General features: G+C 40.2%; 1 protein-coding gene across 1 annotated transcript in view; it reads right to left on the reverse strand.

Annotated features, from left to right (window-relative positions):
• LOC140649901 (spermatogenesis-associated protein 7 homolog) overlaps nucleotides 1-20,196 on the reverse strand; it is a 39,038-nt gene that overhangs the window by 2,950 nt on the left and 15,892 nt on the right. Inside the window, exons 4-9 of the mRNA XM_072857737.1 lie at nucleotides 14,898-15,019; nucleotides 12,888-13,396; nucleotides 12,621-12,780; nucleotides 11,382-11,446; nucleotides 10,654-10,725; nucleotides 7,879-7,936 (exon numbers count right to left, since the gene is read on the reverse strand). Coding sequence (XP_072713838.1) covers nucleotides 7,879-7,936; nucleotides 10,654-10,725; nucleotides 11,382-11,446; nucleotides 12,621-12,780; nucleotides 12,888-13,396; nucleotides 14,898-15,019 — 986 coding nt within the window. The remainder of the gene's footprint in view (nucleotides 1-7,878; nucleotides 7,937-10,653; nucleotides 10,726-11,381; nucleotides 11,447-12,620; nucleotides 12,781-12,887; nucleotides 13,397-14,897; nucleotides 15,020-20,196) is intronic.

Raw genomic sequence — 20,196 nt, forward strand, 5'->3', positions numbered from 1 at the left:
GTTTCAGCCACCACAGTTGCTATTTCTGCACTGCTACCTAGGGTACGTTGTAAAAACGTTGATGGGAATGTAAGCGATTGCTGGCTTGCTGTAGCAGGCAGGAGTATTCCACAAATTCACATCGTCCCTGTGGTACACTGGAGATACATCTATAAATTCTGTAATGCAGCTATGATTATTCTTCTCCTTGCCTCTCAATTAACCAGTACTGCACATATTGTTCCCTGTCAAATATCTTACTTTGTCAGATGCCAGAGAGCAGTGTTGTTCTCTTTTCAAATTGCTGGTTTGATTTCTGGCAGTACTTGATTGCTTTAAAATGTGCTTTCTACATCCATTTTCCTCAATACTTAATTAACTGGAGAAAAAGACTGAAAATGAGGTTTCAGTTAAGTAGGTGTTTCACTTTTGTCCACACTATCTCATTCATTTATTTCCTTTAGCTCGCTCAAGTAGTCTCAGAGATTTTACCTTTCATTTGCAAGAAATTTTGCAGTTCAGATTCTCTCTCTTATAGCTAAATCCCCCTAAAAAACACATCCTGTGCTGCGAAGAAGCACAGAGGCAAGACTGCAGAAGAGGTGGTGAAAAGCAACCCACTATCAAAGCAAAATTGCAGTGAGTGTAGGTAAGCAAAACACAGCTGGTCATTTGAGAAGACTGTTCAACTGGCCATGGCAAAAAGTCATGTGCCTGAAACAGTGCTGCAGTAACAGCGCAAGAGTTGAGTTAGTCAGGAGTTGCAACACATCACAGGAACATTCTTGTAGCTTTGCAGTAAAGAGTTCAGTTTTACCATTGCAAATGCATGTTCCATCTACGCCAAGTACTACACAAAGTTAGAAGCAAGCACTGCTTTGCAAGAGTTCAGCTATTACAGCACTAGCAATACTTGAGCAACATCTGGGGTAGACTTTCCTGCATAGGAAAGTCTTTAGGCATCTACAGTGCAGGTAAGTGCTTGAAAGCGCTTGGCTGTCACCTTTATCCCCCTTCCCTTGGTGTGACCTGTTCTGTCACGAGTGCCCGTGGGAAGATAAGAGCCTGCATGCAGTAAGTCATCACGGAGCAGCAGCTCCATGGAACACGTTGCATTAAGGTAGCAGCAAATTTACCTTTTCTTTGTGAGAATAATGTGGAACACTGCTACTAAATCATAGCCTGGGACTCCATATAGTCTAAGGCTATGCCTACCATGTGCACAGGTTCCGCAGAGGTAAGACAGGGGCTTGAAGTTCCAGAACTCATTAGAGCAAAACAGTCTTTTTTTTTCTTTTTTTTTTTGCATGTTTTCCTGTGACCCATGTGTTTATCTATTTCAGCCTTACAAAGAGCCAAGGCCATTTCAGCCTAATACCTCAGTGATCCAGTGTAATCATAATGGGAGAAAGGAAAACATTGATGAAATACGCAGTCCACAGTTTGAATTCCAGCCAGTTAGGAGAACTTTTTGACTGCTTACTATCTTGAAAAATACAAGAGTAGATTCTGAATGGCAGATGATTGCTGAGTAGACTGAGAGCGCCTGACCAGTGCGGTTTGACTTGATCAAGACTGAGAAAACTATTAATATTACAGTAAGAATGAATCAAGTGGAAAAGGGATTATGGGTTAATCAATTAGGATTACTAGAGCATCCATGTGGAATTTTGCTTTATTACGAGATGATAATCGTGATGGCCTCTTTTTCTTCTGTGGAAGATGACCTGGGGGTATTCATGACACAAAATGGAGTCTAGAAGCTGTCATGTAGAAAGGCAAAAAGGATGTGTGGAGTTAGAAGCTGTTCCACAGATTCTGAGGAACGTATTGGGAAAATCTTAAGACTTGAGTTCAATTTGAAGGTCATGACAATGGGCATTCAATCTTAAGCACTTTAACAGAAAATTAGTTCTTCTCATGGAAACATAATAAGGACAATGGATAATCCACTCTCCATGAGCTAGAAATACATGATGTCCAATGCTTTAAAAGGAACCACTTTTCTAGCTCAGCATACTGGTGTTCAGAAAAAATCCAAACTCCTTGCGACAGAGATCCAACGGATTTCTCTGTGCACATGCTTTGTTAAACTGACAGATGAGATTTGCAGTCTTCAATGTCAAATGATTTCTTTTTCTTTTGAGAAGTTTATGGCCTTGGTAGACATTAAGAAATGCCCAAGAACACTGAAAAGAGCAACTTTAAAACCTCCTCCATGGCTCTAAAGTGATTCTTATAATAATTTCTGTACTCATCTAAAAGTTATTAGAACCTATCCACAAGGCTGCTCTTTGTAAACAGTAATTTTATATTTTATGTGTTCTTTTTTGCTGAGTTGACTGCTAAAGTGAACCTTCAACAAAAGGGAAGAATCCAGTATGGTGGTCAAGGCTATGGAAGGCTGAGGACTGAGAGAGCTTGTGGCCAGACCTTGCATAGTGCTGAGCCAGCAGACTCGATCCTGTGTTTTAACTATGTGAGTGTCACCTCTTCTTCTCTCTTTCTTTCTAGATCTTGCTGACATATAACTAAAGCATTGTCTGGGTTAGGCTTGGTTTCAGTGGCTAAAGTAATGAAAGCTGTCAGCTACTCAGGTGTGAAGAGTCTATTGTATGTGTGTCCTGTGGTTGTGAGATGGATCATGTTTAGTGATACTCATCTGTTTATATTTTCCAGTTGTCTCCATGTACGGAAACCCTGGTTTACCTAGACAGATACCTGTGTACTTGAAGAAATCGGTATTTGCCACTGCACACACATAGTGCAATGGGCATATGAAATGGGAAGAACTGGAACAACATTTCAGTATACTCAGCTATGCAGTATATACTGCCAGAGCAGGCAGTGAAATGAGTATGTCCAGTTGAAACTTCAGAAGAAATTGAAATTAAGCTATTTACGCCGGAATCTCTAAAAATACTAGCCATGTACTTTGCCAAAATAGAATATTGCTGCTTTAAGTCCCACGCAGAAGAGAACTTGATTCACAGGACATTTCCCCTTCTGTCTGCGATGGGGCCACTGGGTCAGTACTGGTTTGGAAGAAAGTTTCCACATACCAGATCACTGACATTTTCTGTTGTGAGAAGAATAAACTTGGGTCCTGTGCGCATCTTAGAGCAGTCATTTTCATTTTTACTGGTTTACTTTTAAAACTTTCCCATGCGCAGTATCTAATTATGGTACATTACAAAAATCTGTATTTAAATGGTAACAGTGCACAGTGCTGAAAGGGACTGTTGGTAAATTGGTTATTCACTTTGATGATTAAGCCAGTAATTATTGCATTAGCATCCTAAACCACACTCGTCTGCTGATACATCTCCTCCTAAGGCAATCCCTTGAGACATGATGGGCTAAGTAGAAAGGGTACGGCACTTGAAGGGAAGGGCAAAGAACATGTAGGAGATAGTGCCAGGGATTAAGTGGAGGTTGCTTTCTCCCGTGTCTGCTTCAGCGTGACTCAGGATAGTGCTGGGGCACGGTACATAAAAGAAGGATTTTTTTGCCTCAGAAATGTAAAAATAGACCTTTCCATTACTGGCAATGAAAGACCTTATGACACTTCCTGCCAGGTGTTATCACTGAGGCTATACTGGCACAGTAATCAAAGCAAATAATTTTATTTGGTTGAGTAAGATGGCCTCTCAGCTTCCACACTGCTGTGGTGTTCAGCTGCCTATGCTGTCCTGTGTTCCTTTCCTGAAATGTTTGGTAACACTGCTGGATGCCATTTATCAGCTGTCTTCCACCTGCCCCTCACCTGAGGTAAATCTTTTGGTGCCTTTACACTGCATTTTTTTTGAGAGCGAACGCTTTATGGTCCTCTTAAAAGCAAAGGCATAAAACAAGTGTAAGATACTCCTTTGTGTCTTCAGGAGCTTTTGGCTTTATATGATAAAATTCCAGAAAACAAGTTACTTGGAACAGTTTGTTCACTGGAAGACAGATGGGCACCGGATCCCGCCCCCCTGCAGGTGCTGTGTTAGGTCCCCATCGATTTCCTGAAATGATGCACTTACAGACCCATTTCAGTGGCTATTTCAAGCCCAGGAGTGACATTTTTTCTGCTCTCCTGGATTCTAAGAGCTACTCTTTTACCAGTACCCCTTAGCAAGAACCAGCATTTTTTTTCTTTTTAAGGAAATATTTTTCATGGAATTGATGGCTTCTTGAATTGTATCTGAGTATGGATCAGGTTGAGACCACTGTTTTGCAGCTGAAACATCATCCTTGCACTTCTAAAGGTATAAAACTGCCTGATGTTGGTTTTGAGCAAGTGGCTAGATAAAACTTTTAGAAGCTTTCCTGAGTGAAGGCCATTTCATTACTACAGAAAATGGGAGAAGCTGTTCACTCTGTGAAAATTTGTTAGAAAAACTCTCCAGTTTCTTAATAAGTGTGCTAGGAAAAAAAAAAATAGTTCTACAACATAAAGGAATGTTTGAACCTCCAGGGCTGGGTAGGTGAAAAGCACCCTCAGCTGAAGATTTCTAAGCAGACCACAGAATGCAGTCTGCAGAGGCATTAAAGCAGCGTGAACAGCAGAAATAAATCTTGGTGGGAAGAGTAGTGCATGCTTTCTCCTGGGCACACTATTTGAAACTGCATGTTCTAAAGCAAACAAAATTGCTCCTCAGACATACCTTGATGAACCAGCTTGAAAATTGCCTTGGGCTGGAGTCCAGTGAAAGAACTGCCCCCTGTGCCCCCACTTTACATCAATAACTATGCCATGTAGGTTCACAGAGAGAAGGTGCTAGTTGTTTTAAAAGGCTCTTGTCTTTGAAGTACTGTCCTTTTCTCCATGTATGTTTTTCCTATATTCTTTCTTCACTCTCTCCTTTCCTGCTATGCAGTTACTATCTTTTTTTTTCTAATGGAATTAAGCAATTAATTGCTTTCTTCTACTCCTCAGTCCCCATGTAACATCCTATTGAGTGCATGTCCTTCTCCCTGGAAGAGCGATGGTGCTACTCTCTTTCTCAAAGCTGGAGAAGAGGCTACAGGTACTACAGCCACAAGTTCCCTGGTAAGCGGTGGGGATTGCTTAGCTGATGCATGGCCAAACATGGATGGTGGGTCAGGCAATGCAGTTGGATGGGTTTAAGCATCCTCACAGTGCATGAACTGGCAGGAGACCTGTTGTTTTAGGGAACAGATCTCACACGCTGTGCTGGAGTAAGCGCAAGCAGGAACTTGGGGAGGGGCGTTGGATTTCTATAGCAAGTACACAGAAGAGTAGAGCCCAGGGAAGCAAGTACCCAAATAACAAGTTGGCAGGTATCCAGCATGGGTAAAAAAAACACTGCAAAGACCTTGACAAATGTTTCCATCTTCTTATTTTGTCCGTCTGGTCCAGAAAACAGTGATAATGAATAAAAAGAGTTTGGTGTGAAGACAAGAAACTAAAAGAGAAAATTATCTTTTGTAGGACAAAAAGTCCACTCGCTATGGAGTTCCTTTCCATCCGCTGGCCCATTCACATTTAAAAGCTTTAAAGTGATTCAGCTTCCATTAATTCTCTTGTGGGAACTGCGCCTGTTCTAATAAATGTCATTGCCCACAAGCTTCTCCTGGTGTAGGTCATGCTTATGCTTCTCATTTAATCTTTCCAAAGAACGACTCTTTCTCCTTCACATGCTACATCCTTCTAATATATATAGGCAGTTTGGTCTTTTTCCTTTCATCATTGCATGACTAAACATGCAAATATGTGGTTTAAAAAAAATCCTTTAAATCTATTCTCTGCCAATTAATTTTGTCTTTTCTGAGTTTCTTCGAAGTCTTCAGTCAGTATTTTTGCAGAGGAAAACACCAGGCTTAAGCTCTACTCCGGTGCAGAACAATATGTTGCTAGATATCAAACATGTCACAACAGGATATAGTAAAAATCCACTACTGGTTACAAACTCATCCTTCTGGAAGTGCTGGGAGCCTTCTGGAAGAAGGAATCAAGTACCTTCAGTCTCCTATTAAAGGATTCTCAGCTGTGTCTCGAAGGCACTCAGAGCCTTGCAGGGATTGACCTTAGAAATATGCTCAGCATCCTCTAGTCAGATGTAAATTACATATCCTCTCAAATTGAGGTTCTGCTGCTGATTTTTTTGCCACAAAACTGACTTAAAATTCACTAATTTCAGCTCGGATCATTCCTCAGACACTCTTGCTACCTACTGACTGTCACTCAGACCAGCATCTAAACAGATACCAAAACACCATCTCTCTCCTAATCGTGGCACTTTGAAAGAAAAAATAACCTTCTGCGTTCTAATTATTTTATAATTCCTTTGATTGTTATTTATTCATCGTGCAACGCATATGTGTAACTCCCACATGCCTAGTGTTGAAGAAAGTACAATACTAAATGGCAGCATTACAAATTTGCAGAAGCAAATAAGCAAAGGTAGTCCATTTAAAAGCCATACTATGCCAGTTCCTCAGAAATGCTCCCACCTGAATCTGCTGCAGCAATATGAGCTTTAGAATGCAAAGTCCAAACCCCTGACCATGACTCCTCTGGATCATCAGACCAAATGAGATGCCTTCTTGTATAGAGACCCTTAAAGTCAGATCTGGAGGAGGACTCAAAACATCAAATCCCTCTCAAGGCTAGAATTGGCAGCCTCGCTCCCTGCAGGACATGGGAGAAGCGTGGGACAAAAGAGCCCCATGACCCAAGCCCTGTGCGCTGGGCCCCTCCGACAAGCAGCTGGCAGGCAATGCAAGTGGAAGACTGTGACTAAACTCTTGCACCCTCTGCAGAGCTCGGAGTTCTGCTCCAGGACTTTAGGAATGTTTTTTTTCTTCCTCCTCCCCTTTTTTTTTTCTTTAATACAGAGACTGCAAAGAAGAAAGAATTTCTATTTTGCAATTATTGGGAAGGAGGAAAACCTAGTGTCTTTTAAGTGAGTGCAGCAACCTCAGCTTATAGTGCTAGTGTCTCCCATTTTGCTCTTATTATCTAACCTAGAGGAACTATTTCAAAAGTCCAGTTGAGTCATCTGCTCATGAGGTGTGGTGCTGGATTTGAGTCTCCCCCATCTGGGGAAGGCATTGGAACCTGCCTCCCCCATTTCATGGGCAAATGCTTCAACCAATCTGGGATAAGAGCAAAGATGACAACGCCACCGCTAATACCATCTTCTCTGTGAAAGACTTTAAAAAGGAAAACAGTGTGTTCTTTCAGATTTTTCAAAGGGCAGTTATAAACCCTGCTCTCAGGAGAGGGCTCTAAAATCTGGATTAAAACAGGCAGAGGTGCGTTCACTCATCCTAGATAAGATGCTAGACTTGCAGAGGAGAGACATAGGACTGTGGCCATGTATTTGTGCCTGGCATTTCCTATTGTCTCTCCATAGGCAGCTTCCCTCTCAGCACGTGAGATTTTCAGATAAGCGTTTTGAGGTGTATAATTCTCAGCAGGCACCACATGGGGAGCCTTAACGTTCAACTTACAGTTTTATATTCTGCTCTGGTGACCAAACTCCTAAAAGCAAGCTATTAAGAACCAAGGTCTTCTTACTGGATGTAGTCGCAGCCTACAAGTCTCTCTTGCTGTTCTACTCCAGAAAATAGCAGTCACAGCAAAAATGTGCAGCAACAAACATTCTTCGTAAACAGTTTTTATGTAATTGAAGCCATTCTGCACGCTAAGTGCATTATCTGTCTTTTAGAAACCTGATTAGAGTAATACCCAAAAACTTACAGAAAAATCTCTCTTTACCAGTCCTCTATGGAAAACACCCTTCCTGCTGCTTTTGTAGAAGTAGTTTCTCCTTGTCTTGTATTTAAATAGTGTAGCAGTCCATCTGCCATAAATTGTTGCTCGGCATTGATATACAACATTTCTACTGGAGGTGACAGTGTATTTAATAATAGACATTTTTTGCTCACCTCATCAAGGTTATGCCTCTTACTTTTAATGTGCATTTGAAATACATCTTCTAACGCCCTTAAAAAAAAGAATAAAAAGGAACATCAGTGCAGAAAAAAAAAGACTGTTCAAAGGCCATATACTTCCAAATGAAAAACACCACTCAGCCTGTCTTTCAGATCACTTAAAATACACCCCAACTTTTCACTTTTGCTCCATCCCCTCCCCATCCCTACCGTACCTGTAAATGGATTTAAAAAAAATCTTAAACATTTTAATGTTTGTTGAATATTCTCATTCCAAGTGCATGCAGTTTGGCAGGAACCGTGCCAGGGACAGTCTTTCATGTATATAATTCCAATTTCTTCTTCCACGTTTAATACAAATATAAGAGTATTGCGGCTCTCCATCGCAATGTAGTAGTCCCCCTCTGTGTTTTGGTGGGGCCTAAGTCTCTGTTGCTGCTGTCAAGTACTGACCCACCACGTCAACTGGGTGAAACTGCTGAGGGTACTGGGGTGCTGTGCTGGGCAGTACTGCAGCTTCCTAGATTCATTTATAGCTGTCGTTCCTTTGTCCAAGATACCGCATTACTCAAAGAGGACTTTTGAACTGCCTCTAGCCAACACTTTTTAGACCTCTAAAGGTCATTTTCATGGTCTCCTTGTTCTTGGGCCTCCTTTTCAGTAACTTTTAAGGGAAACACTGAAGGTTGAACTTTCATGGTCATAGTTTTGATAACTAGGTGTACTAGGGAAAGAGAGATGCCTTCAGAAAGTGCTCTCAGTATTTTTTTTGATAGCTATGAGCAGCTGCAAGCAAAAGATGTGCTCATGGCGATGAGCATCAGTAAAAATAAAGACCTAACTGACTAGGGAAATTAGGTGTCCAGGTTCTACAATCATAACTCAGTTAAATCTAACCCAATGGTTGCATTTTCAGACGATCATAAAAAATGAAAATATCTGCAATGAGCTGGAGGGCTCAGCAGAGCTGTTTTGCTTATATACTGTATATTTGAATTGGGAGGGCATTTATGATTTTATGTGTAGAGAAACTGGTCTAAATAAATGGAGATTTTAAAATATGTGTCTATTATATTAATCCTGCAGCAGGTTAGCTAAGGCCATTAGTTGTGTCTTTTCTAGTCTGTCACAAAATCTCTTTAGAAATTCAACTTCTGATTTAAAATGAAAGGCCACTATTGATTGTTCACTTTTATTCTGCAGAGAATTTAAGTTCTGTTATTAGAGACTACTCAAGAAAACAATGGATGATTTTTCATGTATTTTTAGTAACCTTTCTTTTCGAGGGAAGAGTGCACAGCACCTAAGGAATCTCCATCTAAAGTCAACGGAGCAGTTCTTTCACCCTACAAGACTGAGCACGGAGACCCTGGTGTCCCCCAGTGTTCTGAGTTGGGCCCAATGTGGAGCACACACATGATCCCTGCTGCTGTCACATCATACAGGTACAAGTTTGTGTTCTCTCCTTTGGTTTTCACGATCTATAGAGAAAAAACTTATTTTCTGAAGGATACTAATCATCCTGTTAATATGGAGGCTGACACACAGTAGCTTTTTGAGGTTTTATTTTATTGTAATGTTATCTTCTTTTTAACTGTATGTATGGGCAGGCATGATACTTAGCAACCTTTTCAATGTGTGGTGAGTCGGTGTTTTTCAAATCTACTACTGTTCCTTCCAGTGTAACCAGAAAATTCACTTCTAATTTGGGCCTTGAAGTTTGTCTGAAAACTGATATACTTAGAAGGAGGGAGGAGAACTCTTACCTTTAACTGATTGCTCAGAAAACAAACTAACCACTTGTGTTAACGGCCGCTTAAAAAATATATATATTTAAAAGAGCCTTAGGGATTTTAACTGAAATCCTCTAGATTGAAAGGGAAATATCTTGGCTTGGTGTCAGAGTGGGTTTGATTGATTTCAGGGTGTTAGCATCTCTCCAGCATGAAAGCACAGCACTTGACAAAGACTGAAACCTTAAACATTGGGGTTAAGTCCTGTATCAAAGGAAGAGTTTCTCCCATTTAAGATGTAGGCCAGGAAATGGCATAGAAAAGGAGCACAAAACGTTGTTGCTTTTAGCAAGCCTACAAACAGACCTGTGGTTTATCACAGCTCTCTAAATATTAGAAATGTGATAGATTTCTATTAGAAATGGGAGTGCAAGGCGGTGTGTGTGTGTGACAGGATGTCCCGTACAGAACATGAAACCCGAAAAGGATGCTGCAGTTAGACACCAGCAGCACTGGGTGCATTTGGCTCTAGCCTTTATGTGTAGATCATTAACTTGATAGCGCATACATCCTAAAGAAAGCAATTATTGCATTTATTTATTTTGCTCTCATATGAGGGAGGAAGAACTCTAAATACAAAATCTTTTGCTGTGATGCACTTTGCTAGGGAAGACTCATTGTAGCTCCATGGCTTGCTAGCTCAGGATTGACTGGGAACTGGAATGACACTGTTGTAACAATAATGTCTACCACCATACTATATAAGGGAATAGAGAACAGGGTCAGAGAACCTAATGTTTCCATGTTTCTATTAGAAGTCACTGGGAAATACGAGGGTGGCTGAAAATGTTTTGTGTTCAGCAACTCAGTTGAAACCATGACTCCTGTAAAGTGCGGTCACAAAAGTATTAATCAAATTAAACTGATTTCAAGTTTCATTTTAATCTCATTAAACCCACCAATTCTTTACAGTGATTGACTAATCGGTCAAAGTTTTGTCACTCAAAGGAATAAATAAGAAATGCAAAGCACTTACTCTTTGTGATAACAACCTCTAATCAAAATATCATTTGTAAGATCTTGAAGAAAACGAAGATACTCTTCTTCTCTATACAAATACACAAGCTATCAGCATCTTTCTTTAACATACACTAAATACAAATAAGGTTTATAATACCATCCAAAGAGGTAGCAGTTTTAGAGTCATTAAACTAACTCAAATAAAGAATTTTGCCAACATATTAAAAAATGATGAATCTATTTACTAGTCTGCATTTTTTTACTATCCAGGCTTATACTTTTTTAAATGACTAATTTTCACAGCTCTGTTGGTCAAATCCCTAATTACTTTAATCCATTACTTTAATCCATTAATTTAATTAATCAAGAATATCTATGCCTTTTGTGAATAATCAGTTAAAAAAAATTAGTTCCCATGCACAAAATGTAGGTATCAGAAGATAAATTATTATGAACATTTTTTATTTATTTATTATTTACTTATTCTTAACATATTTAGTTTGTCTACAGTAAGAGGGGACTGGGTCGCATGACTCAGAAAATCTCTTCCAACTTTCTGATCCCACACTTCCCAAGCAAGTAGCTGAATCCTCTATCCCTAATAGAGTTCCTTCTACTCACCACATACAGCCATTGGTAATTGGCTTTTCTGCCATGTTTTCAATTTTCCACTACATTCCTACCTTAATATTTTGATACAAAACTTAGAAACAGTTAAAAGCGACAAACAAATATTTAACTTACTTTTCTTCAAGTTGTGATCCTGGAGAAAGTGACAGTTCAGAATCAGGAATCCATAATTCATGGTTCTGCCACAAGCAAATAAAGAGGAAAAGTAGATTTTTTTAAAAAAATTATCTTTGTATTAACGTTTTGTATTTCCATTCAGAGCACCAGGGGGAAATGATCTGATTTCATAACATATCAAAATCACAACAACATCATACTGAAGTGACAGGCCAGCTCATGTGAAATAAACGTCTTGAGTGTCAATCACTCATATAAATAAAGAAAAAGTATTATTATTAGGTAGGTTCGTGTAAGCAGAAATGGAAACAAGCTTGTATAACCTGAGAAAAATGATGCAAGTGCTATAAAGGAAATCAGAAGTTCTGACAAAATAGAAAATAGTTGCAGACCTCATTCAAATAACACAGCTTTTTCTTTAAAAGGATGTGCAAAATACATTTGTATCTTTGAAAGAAGACTTAGAAAACCAGACTGATATTGAAATTATCTTTTGCTGCAGATTATCAAGTGGGAATAGGAGCTTCTCTTGATAATGTTGTAAAATGAAGGTTTTGGTGGTTGGAACAAGGAATGGAATAGTCCCAGCTAGCATAGGACTAGCACAAATCAAACCTGTGGTGCCTTGGCTGAGCTATATAGAAATTAAACACTGATTCTGTAAAGGGATGAGCAGGCCAAGGAATCTTACAAAATCTCTCTATCATGCATGGCTTTGGCTGCTGTTAAGCATCTCTTATTTTTAAGAGCACTAAAATTTATTACATTAATCCCCTGTTCATCTTAAAAATCCAGGTTACTAATGGAGTGCAACTTCCAGATGAAGTCTTGTATGGCATACTACAGTACTGACCATAGGCTGAGTAATGAGCACTTTGCCTGGATGTTTCTGGGCTCCAAGTTATTATTTGGATGGAGTGAAAGGCTGTAAATCAATCAAAAGCTGAAATGACCACTTGAAATGTTAAGGGTGCAGCAAGATGTCAGTCAAGTAGGAAAAAGCTCTGCTTTCAGAAGAACGGATTTGTGTTGGAATACTCTTTTTTTCACATTGCATAATGCCTCATTTACATTTCTCAGAGAGGAGTTACTTTAGCTGTTCCTATTTTATTCACAGAAGTCTGTTGACCCTATCTAGCCACACATGCTAGATTTCTAAACTGCAATCTTAGTGACTTCTCACAAGATGATTTAATTTTTTGGTTTTGCTCTTAACATATATTCGCCAAAGCCAACGATTCTGTTACTCATCTTACTTCCACACAACCAGGACAAGTTTTGTGTATGAACAGTGGGCTGCCTTCTTTTTCTATGTAACAAACTGGGTACACCAACCTCAACTGGCTGCTGAGAAAAGTGATCTGAATGTGGTCTCACATGTGCATCTTCTAAAAATCTGAAAGATTAAAAGCACAGTGAAAACCAGTTATGGTTAAAATGATGTGTTTGAAAGGAAAATTACTTAACTTTTAGCACTGATGTATAAACAAACTGAGTAAGTACCTGTGCAACTCTCTTTTCTTTTCGTTATTGATGTCTGCTGATTTAAGCGATGGTCTGCCAGGGGAGGAGCTCTTTTTTTTGGGAGGAGGATTATAATACCTATGTTTTACGAGAAACGATTGGTGCGATGTCTTTAAGATTTGAGGGGTAAAGTGCTGTTTCTTTTCCGTGAAGCAAATGGAATGTTTGTCAAGGAGGTCCCCGGAGTGTGTTTTATTAAAAGAGTTTTGAAATGCCGTCTTCCTGTTGCAACTGCCTAAATGCATGCGAGACTGCAGAAGTGGTGAAGCAGACGATCTGTTTGTACTAGAGTTGTCAACAGGAGTCTGAGACAAAGCACGCTGAGCAGTATTTTGGATAGTCTTTCTTGCGGTAGGAGCTGGCATCAGAGTGCTTGAAGTGAGCTTCTGAAAAGATACAGAGGAGGGCTGCTCTCTCTTTGTGCTGGAACAGTTGTTCTGACCAGATGGGAAACATAGGTGTCCCTTTTCCAACAGTGACCACCTCGCCTGTAAGTTAAAGAACAAAACAACTGACTGAAAAAATCGCAAAAGCCTTTTGCTGAAGACAGTGTCTCCTACAAATCGATTCACGCAGGAGGAATTTTAAGAAACTGTTTTCAAACTGTCTCAAGTGGTCTAAATGACTTGCCGAGTTTTGGGAACCGCAGTTAGGAGTTAACCCACCCTGCCACTGTACTAGAGCCAGTTAACAAGTCCCTTTTCTAGTTTCTTTTTCCTTCCTTCTCTTTACAAGGTTGAGGTTGCTAGTGACAAGTAGTCTTGGGAAATTACAGAAATTCCATTTTGCTTGCCAGGGCCCACAGAGGAAGAACAACAGATTTTTTTTCTTCCTTGCACATTGTGCATTCTCATCTATGGAACTGATGTCTCAATAGCAATCCTACAGCCCTTCTTCAATGGCATCTTCTATTCTCTCTCCCTGTATGCCCATGCAGGTGTGAGCATGACTCCATCTCATGAGTTTGAAGTAAAACAGAACCACTGTTATCCTCATAAATACCATAGGTGAAATTGTGGCGTATCCTTTTGCTATTTATCTCAGTGAGAGCAAGATTTTACAAATCAAAATAATGCACGTTTGAATTGGATGACATTCTTTATAAACAGCATCATTAACAATCTAGAGGTAAACCCACTATAATTCCCAACAAATAGAAAGTTTTACAATCTAAATATAGTCTGCTGAGGAATTTTTGCCCCAGAGAGACTCTGGACTATGGCAGAATGAAATGTTTTGCAAGACTTTGTCTATTGAGGTGAGGTCCACTGGCAGAATTTGGTGAAGAATAGGCCTACTCACACTAGCATGAGGTTGTATAGTTTCTGGTATCTGGCAGAATACATAGAATTAGGATTAACACTTTAGGGTCTTGCTTTTACCAGTAAATACCATTCTGAAATTCAGAGAATCCTGTAAAACAATGTAAAGTTACTGCATTGCGTTCAGTGGGAATACTAAGAAAATCATTGGGATTTAGTTATCTTGAAAATATTGTGTACAGAAATCATCCTAGTAAGAATATTCACACACATCAGCAAATCATTTCAACAATTAACTTCCCCCCCGCCCCGGGCACCCATGTAACACTTTGTGAAAAATTCTAATTCCATTTGCCAGAGGAGCAAAGAGAACGCCTGGGTGTTTGTGAGTGGCATGTGCATATTTGTGCTTGTGCATATGCAGTGCAGAGACACATTTTAGTCATGTACATGTAGTCATGACATGGGTACCTGTCATTGTAGGCCATGTAGGGATAGCAACAGTTAGATGAGAGGATAGCTGCCAGTTGGCAAAACTGAGTGTCAAATATTATCTCTGTTTGCCTAGAATATAAAAAGCCACACTGAATAAACCTGCACTTACCTGCTGTGTTACAGGCACTCCCCAGCACTTCACCGTACAGCTAACTAAGAGAAAACTGGTCTCTCTCACGCAACTCGGGTACTACCTGTGTGACGGGTCCTATGCTGTCAGAATATCACATACCTTCTGCTGGCTTGGAGAAACACTTCTGGAGTTGGACGGTGAGGCAGGAAGACCATGTACAAGATCCTTCTTATATTTCTCAAGGGCTTCAATTAGTCTGTCTCTTTTCTGCTGATCCTTGTCTGTACATGTAAATATGTAAACAAAACCCTTTCCAGTTTAATCAACGGTCAAGTCATTGAGTATTACTCTTCATTCTTCTTTTTGCCACTAAAGACTATTCTGTCTCCTCCTCTTAATACCAAGTAGCAGACAGAGAAGACAATCACTCTACTTTTTGCGGTTGGTGCTTGCTGCTTCCATGCTCAGCACACATCTGAATTTGAAATAAATGCAAGCCAGGACTCCGTTACATCACACTCACAGAAAGTAATGAGCTACCGGAGGGATAAGAGAGTATGGCAACATTTTGTTTCCACCTTCTGCGTACTCTTCCCCCTATCCTAGACAGGAGCTGAGGCAGGCCAAATCAGAAGAAAAGCTGAGGCAATCAAGTAAGGATTCAACTCTATGTACTAAGAGTTGAGTGGCCAAAGTCAGGCTGCCACTGTGGTCTGTGCAGACTGTAATGCCAAGAAAGTGCGCTTCTGTATCAGTCAAACTCAGGCTGAAAAGAGTAGGGTGACACTTCTGCTAGCACCCCATACACAAAAAGGACAGAAACAGACTTAGTCCTTTGGATCTTCAAATCTCACTGAAAATATGCAAGTGAGAGTAGGAATAAGAATATTTATTCTTATAATAAGCATTATTATTATATTTCATATTATATATTTATATAGATTATATATTAAGTATTATGAATAATAAGAATACATAGGAATAAGAAAGGGATATGAGTTACCCAAGCCCACAGATGCCCAGGGGGTCATATTCATGGATAAAGCAAAGCCTCTCACAATTTACCATCTTTTGTCAGAACCTTACTTTTAGCAATGCAAACAAGAATGATGCATGACCAAAATTTTCAACCCTTTTTACCTGCCGTGTTCCTTCCAAGCCTAGCTCTGAGAAAAGGGATATGAACTGTGATGTGCAACACCACCTTTCTCTTTGTAGATGGCATCTAAAAAATAATAGCGCCAGCAGTTCTAGCTGAAACTAAGGATTCACACACAAAATATTGGCAAAGTGGGGTCCACTGAGGTTCCGCAAGCTGCATATGGCTCTTTTGGGTTGAAAATGCAGATCTGTCAGAACTTCCTTGCCCTGTGGAGCTCTGGCACATGGTGGCCCATGCCAGTACTGCCAGGCAGGCCAGCAGAGAGCTATGCTCTGCTCCTTCCCCTCTGGGTGCTGCTGCAGACTCCACAAACAGACAATTCTGGAGGGCTAGCAAGGCTTCAGGTGGGCTGGTAAAATGTGACTTTTGGCTGTGTGATGTTACTGTGAATAATATTGACTTATTCCTCACAAAATGCTCGACTGGTTCTTGATTAGCCTAAGGCCCCCTTACACTGCTATTGTGGCAATGTACTAGAACATACGTCCACAATATGCTGCAAATTTTTTGCTAATGAGAAGCAACTCCTCTTCCTCTGAAATGATGTAATTGCAGTGTGTCTCACTAGTAACGTGACAAAATAATGCTTGAAACCTGGCCAAGCAGCATTTACTGCAGATTTTCTTTTGAAGGGGAGATGCATCGACCTGAATTTAGTGTTGCACATTTCTGAATTAGCAGAAGGGTTACAGGGTTTTAGTTAGTCTTAAAGTAATATTTCTTTCAGAAAAGGAATAGCTGAACCTTTTAAAAAAAAACAAAACAAAAACAAACACTTGGATACTGCACTAAACGGTTGGCTCCTCCAAAGTTTGTGATGGCTCTTGTATGGGGCACACCGTCTCTTGACAATTCCCCTGTAAGGCCTTAAGGCTGTGGCCTAGTCATCAAAAAAGCCAGATTTCACTAACAGCTAAAATCGATATATAGTCTCCCGAGGCATGTAATCTGGCTTTCCAGTCTTGCATGGACATGAGTTTATAGCATCATCCTATTAAGAAAAACATGTTGACAATGCTAAATCCTATTTGGATGACTGGGAAGGAGGATTATACAACTCACTGGAACAAATAACAAAATGTACTTGCTCAATCGTGTTCATGCAGAGATTAATACCTTCCCCTTTTATCTAGGTTTGTACAGTGCCCAATCAAAGTACCCCCCGATTCTGATTAAAGAGTTTGAATTCTGCAGTCATATGAAAAATAACAGGCAAGGCAGCTTGCTGCAGTATCTCTGCAACAGTACCGCCAGTCAGGATACCTGGCTTCTTTCGTGGCAGTGCAAATGACTTTGTGAGGCCTTGGGAAAAAGTGACATCCATGCCTCTCCGCTCTTCTGCATGTGCTGGCGAGGCAGGACAACAACTGTCTACCTGAGGCATGGCTGAGCCTTCACCAAGCCTTGCCAAGGACGAGAAAATAAAATGTTCCAGGTCAAAGAGCCATAGGTTTTAAACAGACTTTGTCTAGTATTTCACTGATATTTTTACTATAAATATGGGTTAGAAATATGCCACGTGGCATTAAGCCTATTCAAATAAGTACTATTCCACTGCATTATAGTTTTATGTTTTGAGTAGGTCGCAAAAGCTCCTGGGCCAGAATGTCTCATAGCAACTCTCCTTCCCCTTCCCTAATAGACACCAGGTTTCATTGCCCAGACTGTCAGGTTTTGTATGTGCCTCAGCCACATGAGGCAGACTGAAGGGTCCTGCAGCATATCCCGGTTTGCTGACATGTCTGCTAAGGGATTTCCTTGCCTCACCACCTTCTAGCCCTGCTCTCTCCAGTTTCTCTTTTCTCGCTACTATTTTTTCTCATTCACATTTTTCCCTATGCCCCTTCTCATGATGCCAGGGCTGCAGAGTCTCACCTGCTCCCAGCGCCCATCGGCTGCCAGCAATGCTCCAGGTTGCTTCCTTTCTCAGCCCCTCCCCTCCTACACTTCTCTTCCCAAAGTGACCTCGCCCCGTGGTGACCTCGCATGCTCTCCACATGTGTGAATGAAGGGGCTAGGAGTGGAAGCCATTCTTAAGTTTTCAGGTCACATTGTTGGCTTTCGCGTGTATTCCTTACAGTTCTGTTTGAAAGTCAGCTGTGACCATGCCACACTGAGCAGCAGCCTGGCCCAGCTACACGGACTGCTCATTGGCAAGAGCGATACAAGGAGAAAAGGATCACCTGCCCATTCCACCTTTCTCCAAATACTTTTTAATAACAACTAGCAATGACCAAGAACGAAAAAGGAAATAACATGCAAACTTTGTATCCCAAATGATAGGTGTTTGGGGTTTTTTCTTTTTCTTTTAGAAAAGCAAAAATTAGACATCCCTTGCCTTCTGATCTCACGTCCCAGCTGAAGTGTTTAAGAACTGGCTGTAGTTTATGGTTAAAGCCATAACTAGGAATAATTAACTGGGGGGGAAGGTTTCACCTATAGACACCTATCATGATTTAGTGTGTCACCTGAATTCTCTTACAGGACATGACTATTTTTATTCCTGCAACAGCCAGTATCTCTTTACTTCTTTGCTGCTTCCCAGAGAACAGAATAATATGGTATGGCCAGTGCAGCAGTTATTCAGGCAAATGTATTCAACAGCCTTTCTGTTAAGCTCATTTATTTGCTAATTTATCATCCTTCCTACTGTGGCAGGTGTTAATTTATCAGTGCTATTGTACAATTTCACTGGTACTTGTACTTGTCAATGCAACAAAAGTACAAAAAATAAAAGGGATTTAGTTGAAATCTGGTCCTTTTAAAAACAGGAAGATTCAGATACTATAGCCCCCACTCTGTTTTCCTGGCAGTTCTTGTTGCTTGCCAGTTAATAAAACATCTTGTCTCTCCTTTGCTGCTGTGTGAAAGGCCTGTGTACAAAATGAGTGGACACAAACTTACTCGACATAGTAGAAGCAGTTTAGCTGATAATATTGGTCAATCAGAATGAAACAAACTACTTTTTTTTTTTTTTCTTAAAATCTAGTGCCTTTCAGTTCTACTTATCTTAACTAGTAAGAAGAGCTGGCAAACACCTTAGACTGATTCCACAGCTGCCTCCTAAAAGAGAAGGTTATTTTCAGGTCTAAGGCAAAACATTGTGGCCCAAGTATGAACATGGGATATAAACCCGGAACAGGTTTCCCCTAAGTTGTTTACCAGATGTTACAAAACTCAGTGATTATAGTTAGAAATAGAATCCACACCTTGGCTCATGCCTTCATTTTTGGCTCGCAGTGGGAGTTCTGGTTTAATTCCTACCAAGTGTTTTAAAAGAGTTGGCTGATGTTTAACTCCTGATGAGTTTTGAAACAACAAGGAAGTTTTCAAAGGACTGTGGGGGAAAAAGAAGAGCGAAAGTGGTAAATGAACTCCAGGCCTGTCAGACTGATACCAGTCCTGAGCATAATAACTGAATGGCTGTTACGAGACTTGATTAAAGTAAGTAATATAAGCAGCACCAATCAAAAAGCTTTAAAAAAAAATCACTGTGCTAACTTGTTAAGAAAAAAAAGAGAGATGCTGATTGCGGCTGAGTGAGATACAGGTGTTGGTTTAAAAAACTTCTGTAAGCTCCCTGGCTTTGTTCTGCATGACATTTTGACTAAGAAATTAGAACACTACAAAATTACATGTGTTTACAAAATGGCTAACTGGCAGATCTGAAAATGTAATTAGAAGTGAGGACTCCTTCCTTGCAAGGCAGGTGTTTCTAATGCAAGGATCATTTTTGATATTATATTATTAAATTCTTTCCGTTATCTGAAAGAAAACATAAAATCATTCCACACAAAGCTTGAACAACTACAGCTGGGGAACTCGTGAGTAATAAAGGGGTGGTTTACTGGAAGAAAGTGATCTTGCTCAGTGAGGTAGATGTAGGCAAGCAGTATACTTTTCAGCATGGATAATGGAACACTTCCATTCAGAAAATGCAGGCTCTTACTTTAAGGAGGTGAGTCTTATCTGGGAATCCATGTCACTGAAAAACATTTGTACCTTCTCCTAGACAAACAGCTGCCTGTAATTTCCCACAGTGACAGTGTAGCCAAAACTAGTGTAATATCATTGCCCATAAAGAGTGGAAATCTCAAGTGTAAGTACAGTGAGCCTTTACTGCAGTTTCCTTTGACAGGTGGATAGCTGCTGCTGGAATTACATATCCTGCTCTAAAACTTTACTACTCGAGAAGCATTTATAAATTGGGAAGGATGCAGAGAAGAGCCATCAGAATGATGAAGTCTGGAAAACGCTCTTCATGGTGATAGATTTCAGGAGTTGAATGTATTTAGT

Source organism: Ciconia boyciana, chromosome 3 (assembly GCF_034638445.1).
Source record: "Ciconia boyciana chromosome 3, ASM3463844v1, whole genome shotgun sequence".
In the NCBI taxonomy this organism is placed as follows: Eukaryota; Metazoa; Chordata; class Aves; order Ciconiiformes; family Ciconiidae; genus Ciconia; species Ciconia boyciana.